This window comes from Salmo salar, chromosome 05 (assembly GCF_965601325.2).
Source record: "Salmo salar chromosome 05, fSalSal1, whole genome shotgun sequence".
NCBI lineage: Eukaryota > Metazoa > Chordata > Actinopteri > Salmoniformes > Salmonidae > Salmo > Salmo salar.
In genome coordinates this window covers 78587325-78602941 of record NC_138295.1, presented here as the reverse complement: position 1 = coordinate 78602941, position 15617 = coordinate 78587325, and the positions used below count along the sequence as shown (strand labels likewise).

At 43.5% G+C, this 15617-nt stretch overlaps 2 protein-coding genes across 4 annotated transcripts in view; one reads left to right on the top strand and one right to left on the bottom strand.

Annotated features, from left to right (window-relative positions):
- The window catches only part of LOC106605988 (disintegrin and metalloproteinase domain-containing protein 22), a 116200-nt gene extending 104279 nt beyond the window's left edge, over positions 1 to 11921 (top strand). The window contains exons 22-31 of one of the 3 annotated variants that reach the window (XM_082975612.1): positions 911 to 1079; positions 1216 to 1327; positions 2207 to 2297; positions 2418 to 2471; positions 2660 to 2860; positions 3582 to 3682; positions 3845 to 3911; positions 4917 to 5006; positions 6027 to 6150; positions 7870 to 11921. In XM_082975612.1, coding sequence (XP_082831738.1) covers positions 911 to 1079; positions 1216 to 1327; positions 2207 to 2297; positions 2418 to 2471; positions 2660 to 2860; positions 3582 to 3682; positions 3845 to 3911; positions 4917 to 5006; positions 6027 to 6150; positions 7870 to 7890 — 1030 coding nt within the window. In that variant the 3' untranslated portion in view covers positions 7891 to 11921. The remainder of the gene's footprint in view (positions 1 to 910; positions 1080 to 1215; positions 1328 to 2206; positions 2298 to 2417; positions 2472 to 2659; positions 2861 to 3581; positions 3683 to 3844; positions 3912 to 4916; positions 5007 to 6026; positions 6151 to 7869) is intronic. The other 2 variants (XM_045718976.2, XM_045718978.2) reach the window with 2 other exon arrangements.
- A 59-nt stretch (positions 11922 to 11980) lies between these two features.
- Positions 11981 to 15305, bottom strand: gtpbp10 (GTP-binding protein 10 (putative)). The gene is made up of 10 exons (XM_014152810.3): positions 15152 to 15305; positions 14566 to 14759; positions 14174 to 14265; positions 13889 to 14033; positions 13734 to 13807; positions 13531 to 13583; positions 13231 to 13338; positions 13043 to 13120; positions 12764 to 12887; positions 11981 to 12648 (listed from the first exon to the last, which is right to left on the bottom strand). The coding sequence occupies exons 1-10, from the start codon at positions 15182 to 15184 to the stop codon at positions 12413 to 12415; spliced, it is 1137 nt and encodes a 378-aa protein (XP_014008285.1). The 5' UTR covers positions 15185 to 15305; the 3' UTR covers positions 11981 to 12412.
- Positions 15306 to 15617: the final 312 nt, after the last annotated feature.

The window sequence follows — 15617 nt, the reverse complement described above, 5'->3', positions numbered from 1 at the left end:
ACAATTGCTGTTTAGCGGAACAAAATTCCTATTATGTGGACCCATTTATCTATAATTGTACTGTAATTATCATGAACACACAACACCACCAACCCACATATGCACCTTTAGTCAGACTCTCTCTGGGGATGCAATTTGTCTTAACTGATGATGGATTTATTTATTTAATCATTCAAAAGACACATATATATATATATATATATATATATATACATCTATATATCCAAGAACAAGCAGTCCATGCATTAAAAACCTAGCAAGGATAACACAATAAAGTCTTAGCTTATTTAATAATAAGACATAAGAAATGCCACAAATTTGAAGAAACATAGAAAAACGGATTTAATTGTTTCTGGTAAAATAGAAGAAACAGTATTTGACATATGGTCCATTGTGGATGATACAGGCCTCCAGATCACATACAGAATAATGTCTCTATCTCTCTCTCTGACGATGCAGGCCTCCAGAGCACATACAGAATAATGTCTCTATCTCTCTCTCTGACGATGCAGGCCTCCAGAGCACATACAGAATAATGCCTTTAGCTCTCTCTCTGACGATGCAGGCCTCCAGAGCACATACAGAATAATGTCTCTATCTCTCTCTCTGACGATGCAGGCCTCCAGAGCACATACAGAATAATGCCTCTAGCTGTCTCTCTGACGATGCAGGCCTCCAGAGCACATACAGAATAATGTCTCTATCTCTCTCTCTGACGATGCAGGCCTCCAGAGCACATACAGAATAATGCCTTTAGCTCTCTCTCTGACAATGCAGGCCTCCAGATCACATACAGAACAATGCCACTAGCTCTCTTTTTGTGACTTCAATTCTATACTTTTATGTCCCTGTGTAACTTCTATATGAATAGATCCTCTGTGACTGTGTTGTGTTGTGTGCTGTATGTCAGTGGGGGTCACGTGATGATAGACGGGGACAGTGACCTGGGCTATGTGGAGGATGGAACAGCCTGTGGGACAGAGAGGGTCTGCTTCAACCACAAGTGTCTGCCCCTTCAGGAGTTCAACTTCAGCACCTGCCCTGGAACCACCGAGAAGACCATCTGTTCTGGACACGGGGTACGGATACACACACACAAACGCACAAACACACACATGCATGCACACCCACTTTCTCTCTCCTCCAACCTTTCAGCTCCTAATAACATATTGTTTGGTGGGTGTGCCTGCATGCTTGTGTATGTGTGTGTTGCAGATTTGCAGTAACGAGCTGAAGTGTGTGTGTCACTTGGGTTGGACTGGAGACGATTGTAACTCTACGTCTCCTCTCAGCTACCTGGTGGTTGGACCCACCGCCTCTGTATCAGGTACAAACAACTCCACACGTCTCCCTATCTCTCTCTCTAACTCTTTCCCTCTCCCCCTATTTACATAAGCTTATAAATGGCTCTCTCTTCCTCTTGTTCTTCCCCTCTCTCTCTCTCTCTCTCTGTCTCTGACTCGCTCTTGCTCTTTCCCTCACACTCTCTCTCCCATTCTCTCACTCTCTCGCTTCCTCTTGCTATCTCTCTCGCTCTCTCTCAAACTCTCTAACTCTTTCCCTCTCCTCCTATTTACACAAAGACTCTGTAAGAGGTTTTGGTTCGACATACGTATTTAAGCCTTTATTTTCATCATAAATCATTGGTTCATTCATTGTTTAGTTGAGTTATTTTGCATATAATCGTTATTGTTGGCCTTTCCGTTTGCATCAGTATCTGTTACAAAAATCAACCAGGCACGTCTTTCTTTCTGTTTGTTGTTTATCTTCACACACATTCTTTGTCGACAGGCTCATGTCATTGATGGAGTGACGCTGAGGTCAGATCTGAGTTCCTCTTCATTGTGTTTGCCCCTTCTGTGATGTCACTTCCTCCTCTTTCTCCTCCTCTCACCCCTTCCCAGTCTCTCCAGCCTGTAGTCAGTCATGTTTTTGCATCCTTCTACGTTCTCCCTCAAAAAACATACACATCGATCTTTGCAATCTGTTTCCTCCCCCCTCTTTCCTTTCAGATCTCTTCCCTCTGAGTCTGCTGTGTTTTAGTGTACTATTGAAGTGAGGTGTATCACTTGATCACTTCAAAGTGTGTTTCTCCTCCAGATTAATCCGGAAACAACTATAATACAGTTTGTTATTAAAGTGCTCTCTCTCTCTCTCTATCTCTCTCTCTCTCTCCCCTCTCTCTTTCTCTCTCCCCCCCTCTCAGGTATCACCAGTACTAACATCATCATCGGGGCCATCGCTGGCTCCATTCTGTTCCTGGCTCTCATCCTGGCCATCACCGCCTGGGGATACAAGTGAGTACAGCTGGACCTCAGCTCTAGACCTGGGATAGCTGACTAGTTAGGATTAGGAACTGGTTTGGGATCCTGTCATTGGTCAGTGTGTCTGACGTGACTGTCCTTCTTCGCTAACAGGAGCTACAGACAGCGGTGCTACGTTGAGTCAGAGGTTCACAGAAGATTCTGCAGGTTTGTCATCCTTATTCTTTCCCATTTACATTTTGTCATTTAGCAGCGCGACTTACAATTCCACATTTTCTATAATATTCATTAGTTGTTGATCTATTTATGTGTTGGTCAATTTATTGATGTGTTTGTGAAATCACATCTATGTCAGGACAGTGTTCCAATGTCTAATGTTTGTTGGCGTTTCTCAGGCAAATGCCTCCGGGTGACTATGTGAAGAAACCCGGGGATGCAGACTCATTCTACAGTGACCTGGCCCCTGGGGTCAGCACCAACTCAGGCTGTAGCTCCAAGAAGAGGTCTGGCTGTCTGTCTAACCTGCAGATATACACGCTCTCTTTCCCCCCCTCCATCGCCTCCATCTCACAAAACATCTCTCTGTTTGCATTCAGGTGTGACATCATCTCACTGCCATCGCAAACGTCTCTGTGTGTGTGTGTGTGTGTGTGTGTGTGTGTGTGTGTGTGTGTGTGTGTGTGTGTCTCTGTGGTGAGGGGGTGTCTTATTTTGTGTGTGTCGAGGGTATCTTGTCTTGTTCGCAATATGTGTAGTTGGTTGTGTAGTGTTGGTTGCAATATGCCTCTTTCTGCACATTCTTCTCATCATGTTGTCATGGTATCGCTCTCTGTCATCATGCTATCGTTCACCGTCGTCATGGTGTGGTAGTCTGTTCTCATGGAATGTAGCATCAGTCTCCTTCCTCTCCTCCTCCTACTTTGAGCTGTCTGTCCGTTCTCTACTGTATAATAATATAATAATAATATACAGTTGTGCGTGCATACATTTTACGTATGGGTGGTCCCAGAAATCAAACCGATGTTGTAAATCTGGGCTCCCGAGTGGCGCAGCGGTCTAAGGCACTGCATCTCAGTGCTTGAGGCGTCACTACAGACACCCTGGTTCTATTGGGAGTCCCATAGGGCGGCGCACAATTGGCCCAGCGTCGTCCGGGTTTGGCCGGTGTAGGCCGTCATTGTAAATAAGAATTTGTTCTTTACTGACTTACCTAGTTAAAGGTTAAATAAAAAAGTCTGGGGATCAGGTTGTCAGTAATGATGATGGTGATGATAATGGTTCACTGTTTCACAAGGAAATATAACTCTGTGTGTGAAGGTCTAACGGTTTGTCCCACTCGTGGAGCGAGCGAATCCCTGACGCCAAACACATCTCTGACATTTGTGAGAACGGACGACCCAGGAGCAACTCATGGCAAGGTAAATACACACACACACACACACACACACACACACACACACACACACACACACACACACACACACACACACACACACACACACACACACACACACACACACACACACAGAGAGTTATATTTCCCTGTGCTAACCGTGGGTTACTGTGTCCTTCCTCTGTAGGAAATCTGAGTGGAAATCGCAAGAAGTCGAAAGGGAAGAAGTTCCGTCCTCGCTCCAACTCCACAGAGTAAGTCACCATGTTCCTGGATGGGCTTCCACATGGCTCAGGAATTGTATTTACACCTATCCAGTCACTATAGAAATCAGCTCAAATAGCAGCAAGCCAAGAGGTTCTGTATGGTGAAATAGACTAATACAAATTGTGGGGTACTTGTAGAATCTGTGAATCCAGCATTTCACAAGAACTTTATAAGAAAGTGTGTTATTGAGTTACATTGACTATTACCAGATTTTGTTACCTCAGAGACGCCATGGTTCTAGAATGTTGTACTGCACTGTTCTATAAAGATAAATGGCATTGTAGAGTGCATGTGGGGCTTAATGGCAGTCACTATGGCCATGCTTGAACGGACAAATGCTATTTGTTTTTTATCTAGGGGTTAGTGTTATGGGTGAGGGTAAAGGTTAAATGTTAAGGTCAGGGCTATTGCTTATAAAGATGACATTTGTGAAACCATACTTCTGTCCTTTCTAGCATGGCCACTCAAAAACAACTGCACACGCTCCCCGTGAATGAACACAATTAACGCCTTGTTGACCTTTCAGCCTTGTTGACCTTTCAGCCTTGTTGACCTTTCAGCCTTGTTGATCTCCCAGCCTGTTGTTGTTTTTGTTTGTTTGTTTGTTTGTTTCTTGGTTTTGGCACCTGAGGTCATTTGCAGAGTAACTGTTCTTGTTTGAAAGCATGGGAGTGAATGAGGAGAATTTAACTGCTTGGACCGATTTGTGACACCTGGCCAAAATGCAAATGACCATCTTACTAAAACACACATTCATCTAGTCAAGTTCTTCACAGTCCCATCTTGTCTTCCTCTCACTTGCATCTTGGTGGTGTGTGTTCAGAATGTCTTTGGTCTGCTCTGCTCTCCTAAAATATCTCCTCTTCCTCCCTCGTCCTCTTTCTCCTTCTTCCTCATCTCCATCCTCCTCCCTCTCATCCTCTTTTTCCTTCTGTTTCCTCTTCTCCTTTCCTCCTCCCTTCTCGGTGTGTCTATCAATCCCCACTCCTCAGGTATTTAACCCCTCGCTTCCAAACAGAGCATTATGATGTAACTAAGTGGGTAGAAGATGTGAATAAAAACACTGAAGGACCCTACCTTAGGTATTACCTCAGATCATCTCCTATTCCTCAACAACCCCCACCCCCCTCTTTTAACTCCCCTTTGGCTTGGTCCGTTGATTTGGGTTCAATTTGGCCAGGGGAGGTAGGGAAGGGTTATACCAGTGGTTCCCAAATGGGGGTCAGTTCCCTTTATCACAGATAAAGAGCAGATGGATTGGTAGTTCTGGTGATGATGTCAGAGCTTTGATTGACAGCTCTTTGTCCTCTTGTGTCTTTATACTTCCATGAATCATTGCTGTTAGCGTACGATGGTTCCATCTAGGATGTAGGATGGTTGGATGTATCAATAGCTGCTGAACTTTTACAACAGTTTTACATTTTGTTGAGTATTGAGTAACATAATTGTTTTGCTTTATTTGTAATGACACCAAAAAGGAAGTCATTAGAAATAATCTCTATTACTAGTCTATTTCTTTATTTCCCTCCGTTGCTCTTGCCATCTTCTCTCTCTTTATCTCTGCATGTTCAGTGTTGTGTTTGCTCTGATGTCATCATTGTGCTACACACGTCTGAGTCCCCTACTGAGTGTCTCTGTGCTCACCGACCTGGTCGGTTCACATTTACCCACCATGACACCATCTCCACTACACCTTCTGGTCCTGGACCAGCCCAGATACGCTCCAACACAGGCACAGGTCTAGTCAAATGAACTGTACTCAGTGGGTGACTGACTGACCTGCCCACTCCCACTCCAGCCACAGCACAGCTGGCCCTGTTGCATTGCTGATGATGGTGCAGCGGTTGATGATGTCATAGGCAGGTCGATGAGAGGTAGAGGTGACTGTTCCCAGACCAGGCCTGTTCAGGCTGGTCTACTCTGGCACAGGCAGATGCTTCCCCTAAACACAGCTCTAGGGTCAAATTATCATACCCCCAATCTGAACCTTCATGAAAAAATGTCTGCCTCGGTGTTTAGGGGCAACTTCTGCCTATTCCGGGCAGATCAGTAAGAATGATGATGTCACCGTCTATAGTGAGGTAATTTCCTGTCTCTTTCAGGACGCTCTCCCCGGCGAAGTCGCCCACCTCCTCCACGGGGTCCATTGCGTCCAGCCGGAGGTACCCTTACCCCATGCCCCCCCTCCCCGACGACCAGAGGAAGGCCAACAGGCAGAGTGCCAGGGTAAACTACTATAATAACACAGTACATAGCACATACTGCACATAATATCTCATATGTAACATATACTGCACATAATATCTCATATGTAACATATACTGCACATAATATCTCATATGTAACATATACTGCACATAACATCTCATACGTAACATATACTGCACATAACATCTCATACGTAACATATACTGCACATAACATCTCATACGTAACATATACTGTACATAACATCTCATACTGTCACGGTTGTCGTACGATGAAGGAGACCAAGGCGCTGCGTGTATATCGTTCCACATTTTATTATAACATTGAAACTATGCAAGACATATAAATAAACTAATAAACAAAACAACAAACCGTGACGAAGAGGTGCAACATATGTAACAGTGTAGGTTCCGTCCCGCTCTTCGCCCCAACCCGGGCTCGAACCAGGGACCCTCTGCACACATCAACAACTGACACCCACGAAGCATCGTTACCCATCGCGCCACAAAAGCCGCGGCCCTTGCCATGCAAGGGGAAACCCTACTTCAAGTCTCAGAGCGAGTGACGTCACTGATTGAAAAGCTATTAGCGCGCACCACCGCTAACTAACTAGCCATTTCACATCGGTTACACATATACTAACTCAAAACACTCTCCCACAAAACCTAGTGGGAAAAACAACAACTTAAATATGATCCCCAATTAGAGACAACGATGACCAGTTGCCTCTAATTGGAGATCATCCCAAAAAAGAAAAACATAGAAATACAGAAACTAGAACCCCACATAGAAATACATAAACTAGACAAAACCCCCAACATAGAAAAAAGAAACTAGAACCAACATAGACATAAATAAACTAGACAAAACCCCCAGTCACGCCCTGACCTACTCTACCATAGAAAATAAAAGCTTTATATGGACAGGACGTGACACATACGTAACATACTGTACATAACATCTCATATTTAATACATACTGTACATAACGTCTCATACGTAGCATATACTGTACATAACATCTAATATGTAGCATATACTGTACATAACATCTCATACCTAACACATACTGTGCATAACATCTCATACGTAACACATACTGTGCATAACATCTCATACGTAACACATACTGTGCATAACGTCTCATACGTAACACATACTGCACATTACATCTCATACATAATATATACTGTACATAACGTCTCATACGTAACACATACTGTGCATAACGTCTCATATGTAACACATACTGTACATTACATCTCATACATAATATATACTGTGCATAACATCTCATACGTAACACATACTGTACATTACATCTCATACATAATATATACTGTACATAACGTCTCATACGTAACACATACTGTACATAATGTCTCATACGTAACATATACTGTACATAACGTCTCATACGTAACACATACTGTACATAACGTCTCATACGTAACACATACTGTACATAACGTCTCATACGTAACACATACTGTACATAACGTCTCATACGTAACACATACTGTACATTACATCTCATACGTAACATGTAGTGTACATAACATCTCATACGTAACATATACTGTACATAACGTCCTAGAAAGTAGGTAAATACAGTAGTAGTTCATGACGTGTGTACTATATATACCCCTATTGCATTGTGGGGTTAACTGCAGTTAAGGTACTGAAGCCGTTATCTAATTATAGTCTTTGTCTCTTCATCTCGTTTCTCTCCCTGCAGCTGTGGGAGACTTCAATATAACACTCCTGTTATCTACTCTGCAAAACTACTTAAGAACTACATTTTCGTCCACTTTTCTATGAATTAAAAAATACAAAGCAAAAACAAAATTGAAACAAAATGACGAAAAAAGTGAGCAACTGGTATGAGCGGAAAAGAGAAGCGGAGGAAGATGAAGAGGAGGAGGGTGTGTGAGAATGTGTGAGAGTGTGTGCGGGGTCCGTCAGACCTGACCTGCTCAGTAGGGGACGCTACAGGGGCCAGCTGTCATTCCTACACTGACAAGCCAAGACAGAACGAGGCAAGACAAGATCCCTTTCAGATCAGCTGGAGATCCACCAGAGATCAGCCCTTCACTCATTGGTGAGGAAAAAGCAAAGCTGTTGTGATGGTAATGGTGCAGACAGAGAGGAGAGGCCTCGTTGGGGATGTCTCCCCCACTCCCAACACCCCAACATCCCCCCCCAGCTTCCACCACACTCTTCTAGCTCCTCCCTCAAACTGTCCCACCTTACCTTACTCACCTCTCCCCCCAACCCCCCTCTAGCCCTGCCCCCATGTAAACTCTCTCCTCTGATTAGTGCTCCTCTCTGTTGAGGGGCGCGGACAGCTATCATATCGGCAGATTTCTTTACCATTTTGAAGCAAGCTGTTAAATTACTGTAGAAAACTCCAACACTGTATGCATGAGAACCCCCTGTTAATCAACTCTTCCTAGTGTCATAAAGAAGAAGAAGTCTGGGACGGACAGCATGTGGGGGATGGTGATGTCATACGTACTCTAGGCCTTTAAGCTTTCTTTACATTATAGGCTTCTTCTATCTCTGTGATCAGCGACTCATTATGTACTGTATCACACATTATACTAGCCAACTGCCCCTGACATGGACCCTAGACCCTAGACCCTAGCCACTCCCTGTTCTCTTTCTTTCGCCCTGTCAGGTTTTCCTGAAGGATTTGGTTATCGTTGTAAATATGTACAGCTTAAAGGCAGAGTAATGTGTGCTTTTCTTTTTTACTTTCTGAGAGGTGAAAGATGAAGGGATGCTCCCCCTCTTCTCTACTCCTCCTGCTGTGGTTCGTGTTATAGACAGACGGGTTCTCCGTAGGTCTTTGTAGAGACCCCGTACTTGTTTTTTCTGTCTGTTTCTCTCTTTTCATTTCTGGCTGAACTCTCTCTTCTCTCTCGTGTGGCTGTGTGAACACTCCAGCTTTCTTTTTCTTCCACAGCAGAATGTACAAACAGTGTTCTATATTTCCCCTTTGTGTCATCCCTTTCTCTGAGTAATGCACACTCAGTCACAGCCCGTCATAATTAAGACAGTAAACTTAAGAATGTCATTGATTTATAACATTAACTGAGCATTTTATCCATTTGGATATTGATAATGATGAATATGATTTGAACTAAGATAGTCCCATGAGCCCTTCCTCGCTACAGAGGGGAGAGAACAAGTGTTTTTTGTAGTTTTAGATGTGATATAAATGTTCATTTGGCCATGGTGGTTTAGAGAAGTTGGAGAAATGTCCTGTGACTATAATCATTCCACACTATGGTCTGTATGTACAGCAGGGACAGACTGGCCATCTGGCATTTTGGGCAAATGCAAGATGGGCTGGTCCATTTTTAACACAGTGGGCCTGTCTTACTTGTTTTGGGGGGGGGCAAAATGATAATTATCTTGCTAATAATGGGGGCCTCGAGGAAAGAAATGGGCCGTTGTGTTTAAAATGCCAGAGCCGATTTCTGGTCCCAGTCCGCCCCTGGTGTACAGTGTGAGACCAGACATAACAGATAGATACGACTGGAACCGACAACCCACTGACGTCCAACTGGACGATGTGGGAATAACAATGTGGAAACTGAACATTGTGTCAGATGAACTTGGATTTGGGATTTGTTTGGATAAAATGATTCAAATGTGCATTTTTGCTTTTGTTTTGTTTCCTACTGTAAGTTTGCCCTGCTGTCTGTAAATGATGAAGCGTCCTGTACAGTGCTTGCTGTTTGAGATGTATAAGACCAACAGAATGACAATGGATCTACTAGCTAGCACACTATCGCTGTTCTCTAGTAATCTGTCTGTGAGGCTGTAATATGAAATAAGCATGTCATTGAAATACTTTTTCCTTGATTGCCAATTGCTGTTATCTTCTTGGAATTTCATACCACAAACCCCATTCCAGTAGTGAACAGGTTTTCAACATAATCAACCAGGTCTCAAACATTTTCATGAATGACCCGAGGAATCTAGTGGTTTAAATGTGGCTTAAGATTCAGGTTCTTACCTACTCAGAGTAGGATAAAGTGTCCCTAGTCACTGATCCAAGGTCAGTTTTGTATCTTACCCCCCTGATGGTAAATGTTGTGAATTGGGGAGTGGAAAGCTGATCTTAGATCTGTGGCTAAAGGGAAACGTATTTGTACAGAAGTCACAACCCTCATCCTGTAGTTACTGTACTGTCCATATCAGTTAGGCCTGCTGTATGTTAACTGCGTATGCTTAAGTTTAAAATGTGGGCACTGATCGTTTTGATTTTCTACTGTATGCACTATGACCGCATAGATATTAAGATCACCACAATATCACATTAATATTGCTACTGTATGACAAATCTCAAGTATTATTTTTAACTCTTAAGTACCTTTATGTTCACTTCTCAGTGTTGTGTACAGCTGTTATTCAGACAGACCAACTGCATTCTTGTTCTTCTGTGCGTTGAGTGGAATGGAGATATGATGCGGCCATTTTAGTTTCTTAAAGCACACACTCATCTCGGACCGCTCTGGCATGTGAAGATCTGTACGTGTCTTCTATGGTATGAGGATGGGACGCAGCTATGGCAACATGGGGTGCATTATGCTATAGAGATCTGTGGTGAGCTCATGATTACTAAAGCTCTCATCATCACTCTTGTCTTATTTCAATTACGATATGATTGGCTGGTGCTTAGTAACTTGAGTTTTGACCAAGGGATTCCCTAGGCCGTGGTAATATGAAAATAAAGGATCATAATTGTCAAGCAATATTTTAAATATCATACTGTCTTAATTCTGACATCTATGATAATTTACCTGCAGGTCATAGGATTGAGGTATATTAGACGTTAGGATGGTGGCAGGTGGAACCTGTCCAGGTAACAAGATGTAACTTGTCTGATGTGTGTTATCTGTATTAGTGGCTTGACTGACGTAACCCAACCGGACCGCACAGAGAAACGTCCAAACGTATGGACAGATTCTTGAATGTATCAATACAACCAAGCACCAACCACCCAGCCATAGCCTGTGGAGAAGTAGGTTATATCAGGCCTCTGAATGCGCCATGCAGTCCCATCCTGCTGCAGTATGCTCCTACTGCGACCTTAACCCTCATATGTACTGCTACAAAATCTATATACAGTGGGTTCCCAAATGATTGACACCCTGCATAAAGATGAGCAATACTGACTGTAAAATAAATAATTCAAATACTGAACTAAATTGTATGTAACAATTTTTTGGGGGGAAATTATATTATTTGATCACTTTTGCTCAGAGAAAGATCTACCTCAAAAAGGTAGGGGTCAAAATGATTGAAACGCCAAAGGGTTCTTATAAAGTAGTCAAAAGTTTCATATTTGGTCCCATATTCCTAGCACACAATGACACCAAGCTTTTGACTCTAAAAACGTGCTGGGAATATGGGACCAAATAAACTTTTGACTGACTTTATTTCTAAGAATCTTTAGGGGTGTCAATTTTGACATTCCTTTGAGAAAAATAAGTATTACTTGTTAAACAATCTTTTACTGTATTAGTATAAATCAATCGTTTCCCCCTTTTTTAAATACAATATAGCTCAGTATTTGAATTATTTCATACAATCATTATTGCTCATCTTTAATGAGGGTGTCAATCATTAAGAGCCCACTGTATAATTACTGCACTTTTGTTTTACTGTATGCTGTACATAGACTGACAATGCAAAAATCAATGCCCATATTTTTTTTTCTTACAATATCATTCAGTATTGTAATATATTTAATATAAAATAAAACTTTCATCAATATTTTCTGTGTATGCATGTATGTTTAGTTTCCCTTAAGGTTATTGCTAAAGGAGGCAGCATTAATTAACATGTTTATTACTACATGGTGGAAAAGCAACACATTACATCAAACAAACAGTCAGAGACAACATCCAGCAGAAAAACACACAAACAAACCCCCCCCCCCCTTTTTGTCAGCCCTCTTTCTCGACCTCTGTAACTCTGTCCATAGTGTGGTCATAAGGGGAAGGCAGGGCGACAACACCCTTGCCTGGGTTATGACTGTGGGTGACATCATCGTCAGTGTTTTCCATCGATAGTCTCAAGCAGGGGTGCAGAGCCAGGATGAATGTCGAGGAGTCATCCTACCTAGGTTATGATAGGTAGGAACATCACCCTGACTTCCACAATATTGAAAACATTCCAGGCTGAGTGAACATGAATCAAGTTCAAACCCTTTTTCAAAACTGCAGAACATATTAACCCTGAATGTTCCACAGTTCAGCTCAAACTTAGGCGGTGGGGCCCCATGTGAGTGTGTTCTTGGCTGGGACCGCCCCTCTCAGCGCCTGTAGCCTATCACGGTGCAGGGACTCCGTTGCCATAGAGGCATCCTTGTCTAGTGATTGGCGGATACAGGTCTTGAGGTGTGCGATGCCAAAACCGGTGGCAGCTGAGATAGGAACCACGTGTCTGAAGACCATGTTGTTCTTAGGAACCATATCGTCAGGTAACAGGTGGGAGAACTCTGAAAGGGAGGAGAACACCAGGGGGGCACTATGAGTAGTCTAATGTCACAGATCATACACCTTAATTACCTAAGTATTACCTTAGTTTATAATCTATGTATATCATTAGATTACCATGTGGGTTTAGGAGTTGCTCCTGCAGCTCTGTGAGTTTGTCCTCTGCATCAGGCAGGTCCATCTTATTGACCACCAACACAGCAGGCTTACACGGGAGATCCTCCTTATACAGCTCCAACTCCTATAGGAGGGGACGAGAGAGGAGGGGACGGGCGGCAGAGAGTGGGATAAGGAGAGAGAGAGAACATATTGTGATACTGGTGCTCGGAGGGAGGGAGGGAGGGAGGGAGGGAGGGAGTGGGGGGTTTCTGTGTAGATGTGTCCTGCTAGCCTCACTTTAATTAAAAGTTGAACAGCCTCAAAAGCAGACCTAAAGGGCGTTTTGCTTGCCAGCTGGAAACCACAAACGTCCACCTATGACCAGAGAGAGAAGAGAGACTTCATCAGTATTACAGCTAGAGGCTTTCCCACCACAAATCTCCTTGAGACTTTGACCATAAATTGTGTTTGTGTTTAGGTCGAACCACAAAGAGCAGATGTCTGGTCCTCTCCACGTGTTTGAGGAACTGGTGGCCCATGCCTCTATTCATGTGGGCCCCCTCTATCAGCCCTGGGAGGTCTGCCACTGAGATCTATACCAATCCCAGAAGAGAACACAGAATGGACCAATCAGAGGACAGAACACAGAATGGACCAATCAGAGGAGAGAGAACACCGAGTATGGACAAACCAGAAGAAAGACAATCTTGAGAATGAACCAATCAGGTGAAGGAAAACATTGAGTCACACAAAAGGGAGGAAGTGACCTCATCTGCTTCTCTTACCTGTTTATGGTCTTCATACATGACCTTGCCAATCTCCGGTCTCAGAGTGGTGACTGCAGAACAACAACACAAACATTTACCATTCATAAATAACTCAAACATCATGGTGTCATCCTCCATTCAAATATTTGACAAAAAACTGGGTAATATATGGAACATTCACTTCAACAGTATGTGTGTGTAAATGTGCACTCAATACTCACAGGCATAGCTGGCAATCTGGGGTTTGGCGTGAGACAGGGCGGTCAGTAGAGAGGACTTTCCTGCATTGGGGAACCTGGTAATGATGGAGGGGGAAATCATTAAGTCAATGTGTTCCTGTATGATTGTGTGTGTGAATGTGTGTCCCCTGTCTCACCCCACCAGGCCGAGGTCAGCGATGAGTTTGAGGTCCAGTCGTATCTGTCTGGTCTGGCCCTTACTGGGCAGGAACTCTGAGTGGTAGGAGCCTCCTTGACCCCCTCTGGCCACCAGCACACGATCCCCCTCAGTGTTCAGCTCACCTATGGAGGGGATTGATGAACTATAGTCAGTTGAATTTACACCCAACACTCTCATCCTGAGTGCAGACATCAACATCATCTTCAACCAGTACACAGTGCCTTGTGTCAGTGAAGGAGGTGTATCGTGTGTAAAGACTTACCGAGGACCTTTCCATCATCGTTGGTAACAGTAATGCCAGGAGGAGCCAGGACTTCTTTGTCCTCTCCTTTCTGCCCCCTCAGAGCACGGACACTACACACACACACACACACACACACACACACACACACACACACACACACACACACACACACACACACACACACACACACACACACACACACACACACACACACACACACACACACACACACACACACCCCCCTTGGATTAGATTGCTGGTAGTTCATGTCATGACGCTTCCAAAAAGGACATTAGAAATAATTGTTGTAAAATTCTTTAATGGGTTATCCAATATGTGTGCTGTCTACATATGCAAGTGATCGACTGATGAGCTCACCATCCACCATGCGAGTTGTGGTCCAGACATACCTGCTGTTGGTTCCTACTCCAGCGATGAAGCGTTTCTGGGGGTACTTATCCTTGACCCTCTTCAGAGTCATCTCCTTCTGAGCCACCACCCACACGTCTCCCCCTTTCCCCCCCTGACCCCCCAGACGGGGAAGCCCCATCCCCCCACTGCCCCCTCGCACATACAAACGCAGGTTGTCCACGAAGTTACCATACTGGAGGAAAGAGAGTAGTGATGACATCACTGAACACTTTGCGTCAGACAACTGAAATATCTACAGCAATTAATATATTGTACTGTCTTCTACAATGACGTGGACAGTAACGTTAGGCTACACAGTTTAACTATTTCCATTTCCATAGCTAGCAAGTTCATTGTAGAAACGACCATGTAAAACTGATAGAACAGCAAAACCAACTAGCTACGAAACTGACCGTGAAGGACAACAGAAGACCACCTACGACTAGCAAACTAAGCTAGCTAGCATGGCTACCTGGATAGTAGAGCCACACAGACAGGAGGGCTTAGTATAAATATATTTGGTATAGCTAGCAATATTGTTAGCGAACTATGATGCAACTCTATTTGTAACACTGGGTTACTAACCTTCCGGTAACAAATCCTACTGATCCAAACCATTTTGACTGAATATTTAGAAGTTACAGTTGACCGTTTGTGGCATTTTTGCCTGAAGACGTCAGATTAGCCGTTCACATGTGTTGTTATAGGTTGTTTGGTGTTGGAACAGGAAACAGCAAACGGGGCGGTGATTCGATGATGTCAGCGTCAGTCAATGTAGCTAGTCCCGCCTCCCTCTCCTCCCCAGCTAAACTATGCACACAAAATATGAGTTTATATTGTGGGATTTTACCTGTAGTCTTAGTCTACATAGAAATCACAGTGTTTTGAACAATAATTTGGTTACATCCCTTTGATAGCCTATACTAGTAGTGTTTTTGAAAGGTTAAGTCATTTTAGGTTAGGCCCTATTTGTTTCTCATGTTACAGCATACTCTACCCCAAGGTAATTAATTAATCCAGTCAGTCAGTCGGTTTGTTCATAGGCTATCCT

What these genes read in the sequence shown, in the direction of transcription:
- gtpbp10 (XM_014152810.3), bottom strand. Translation starts at nt 15,184, where the DNA reads ATGGTTTGGATCAGTAGGATTTGTTACCGGAAG. An exon ending in GTAGGATTTGTTACCGGAAG is followed by an intron (nt 14,760 to 15,151) that starts GTTAGTAACCCA and finishes TCTTTCCTCCAG; the next exon opens with TATGGTAACTTCGTGGACAA. An exon ending in CCAGACATCTGCTCTTTGTG is followed by an intron (nt 13,121 to 13,230) that starts GTTCGACCTAAA and finishes CTCTGGTCATAG; the next exon opens with GTGGACGTTTGTGGTTTCCA.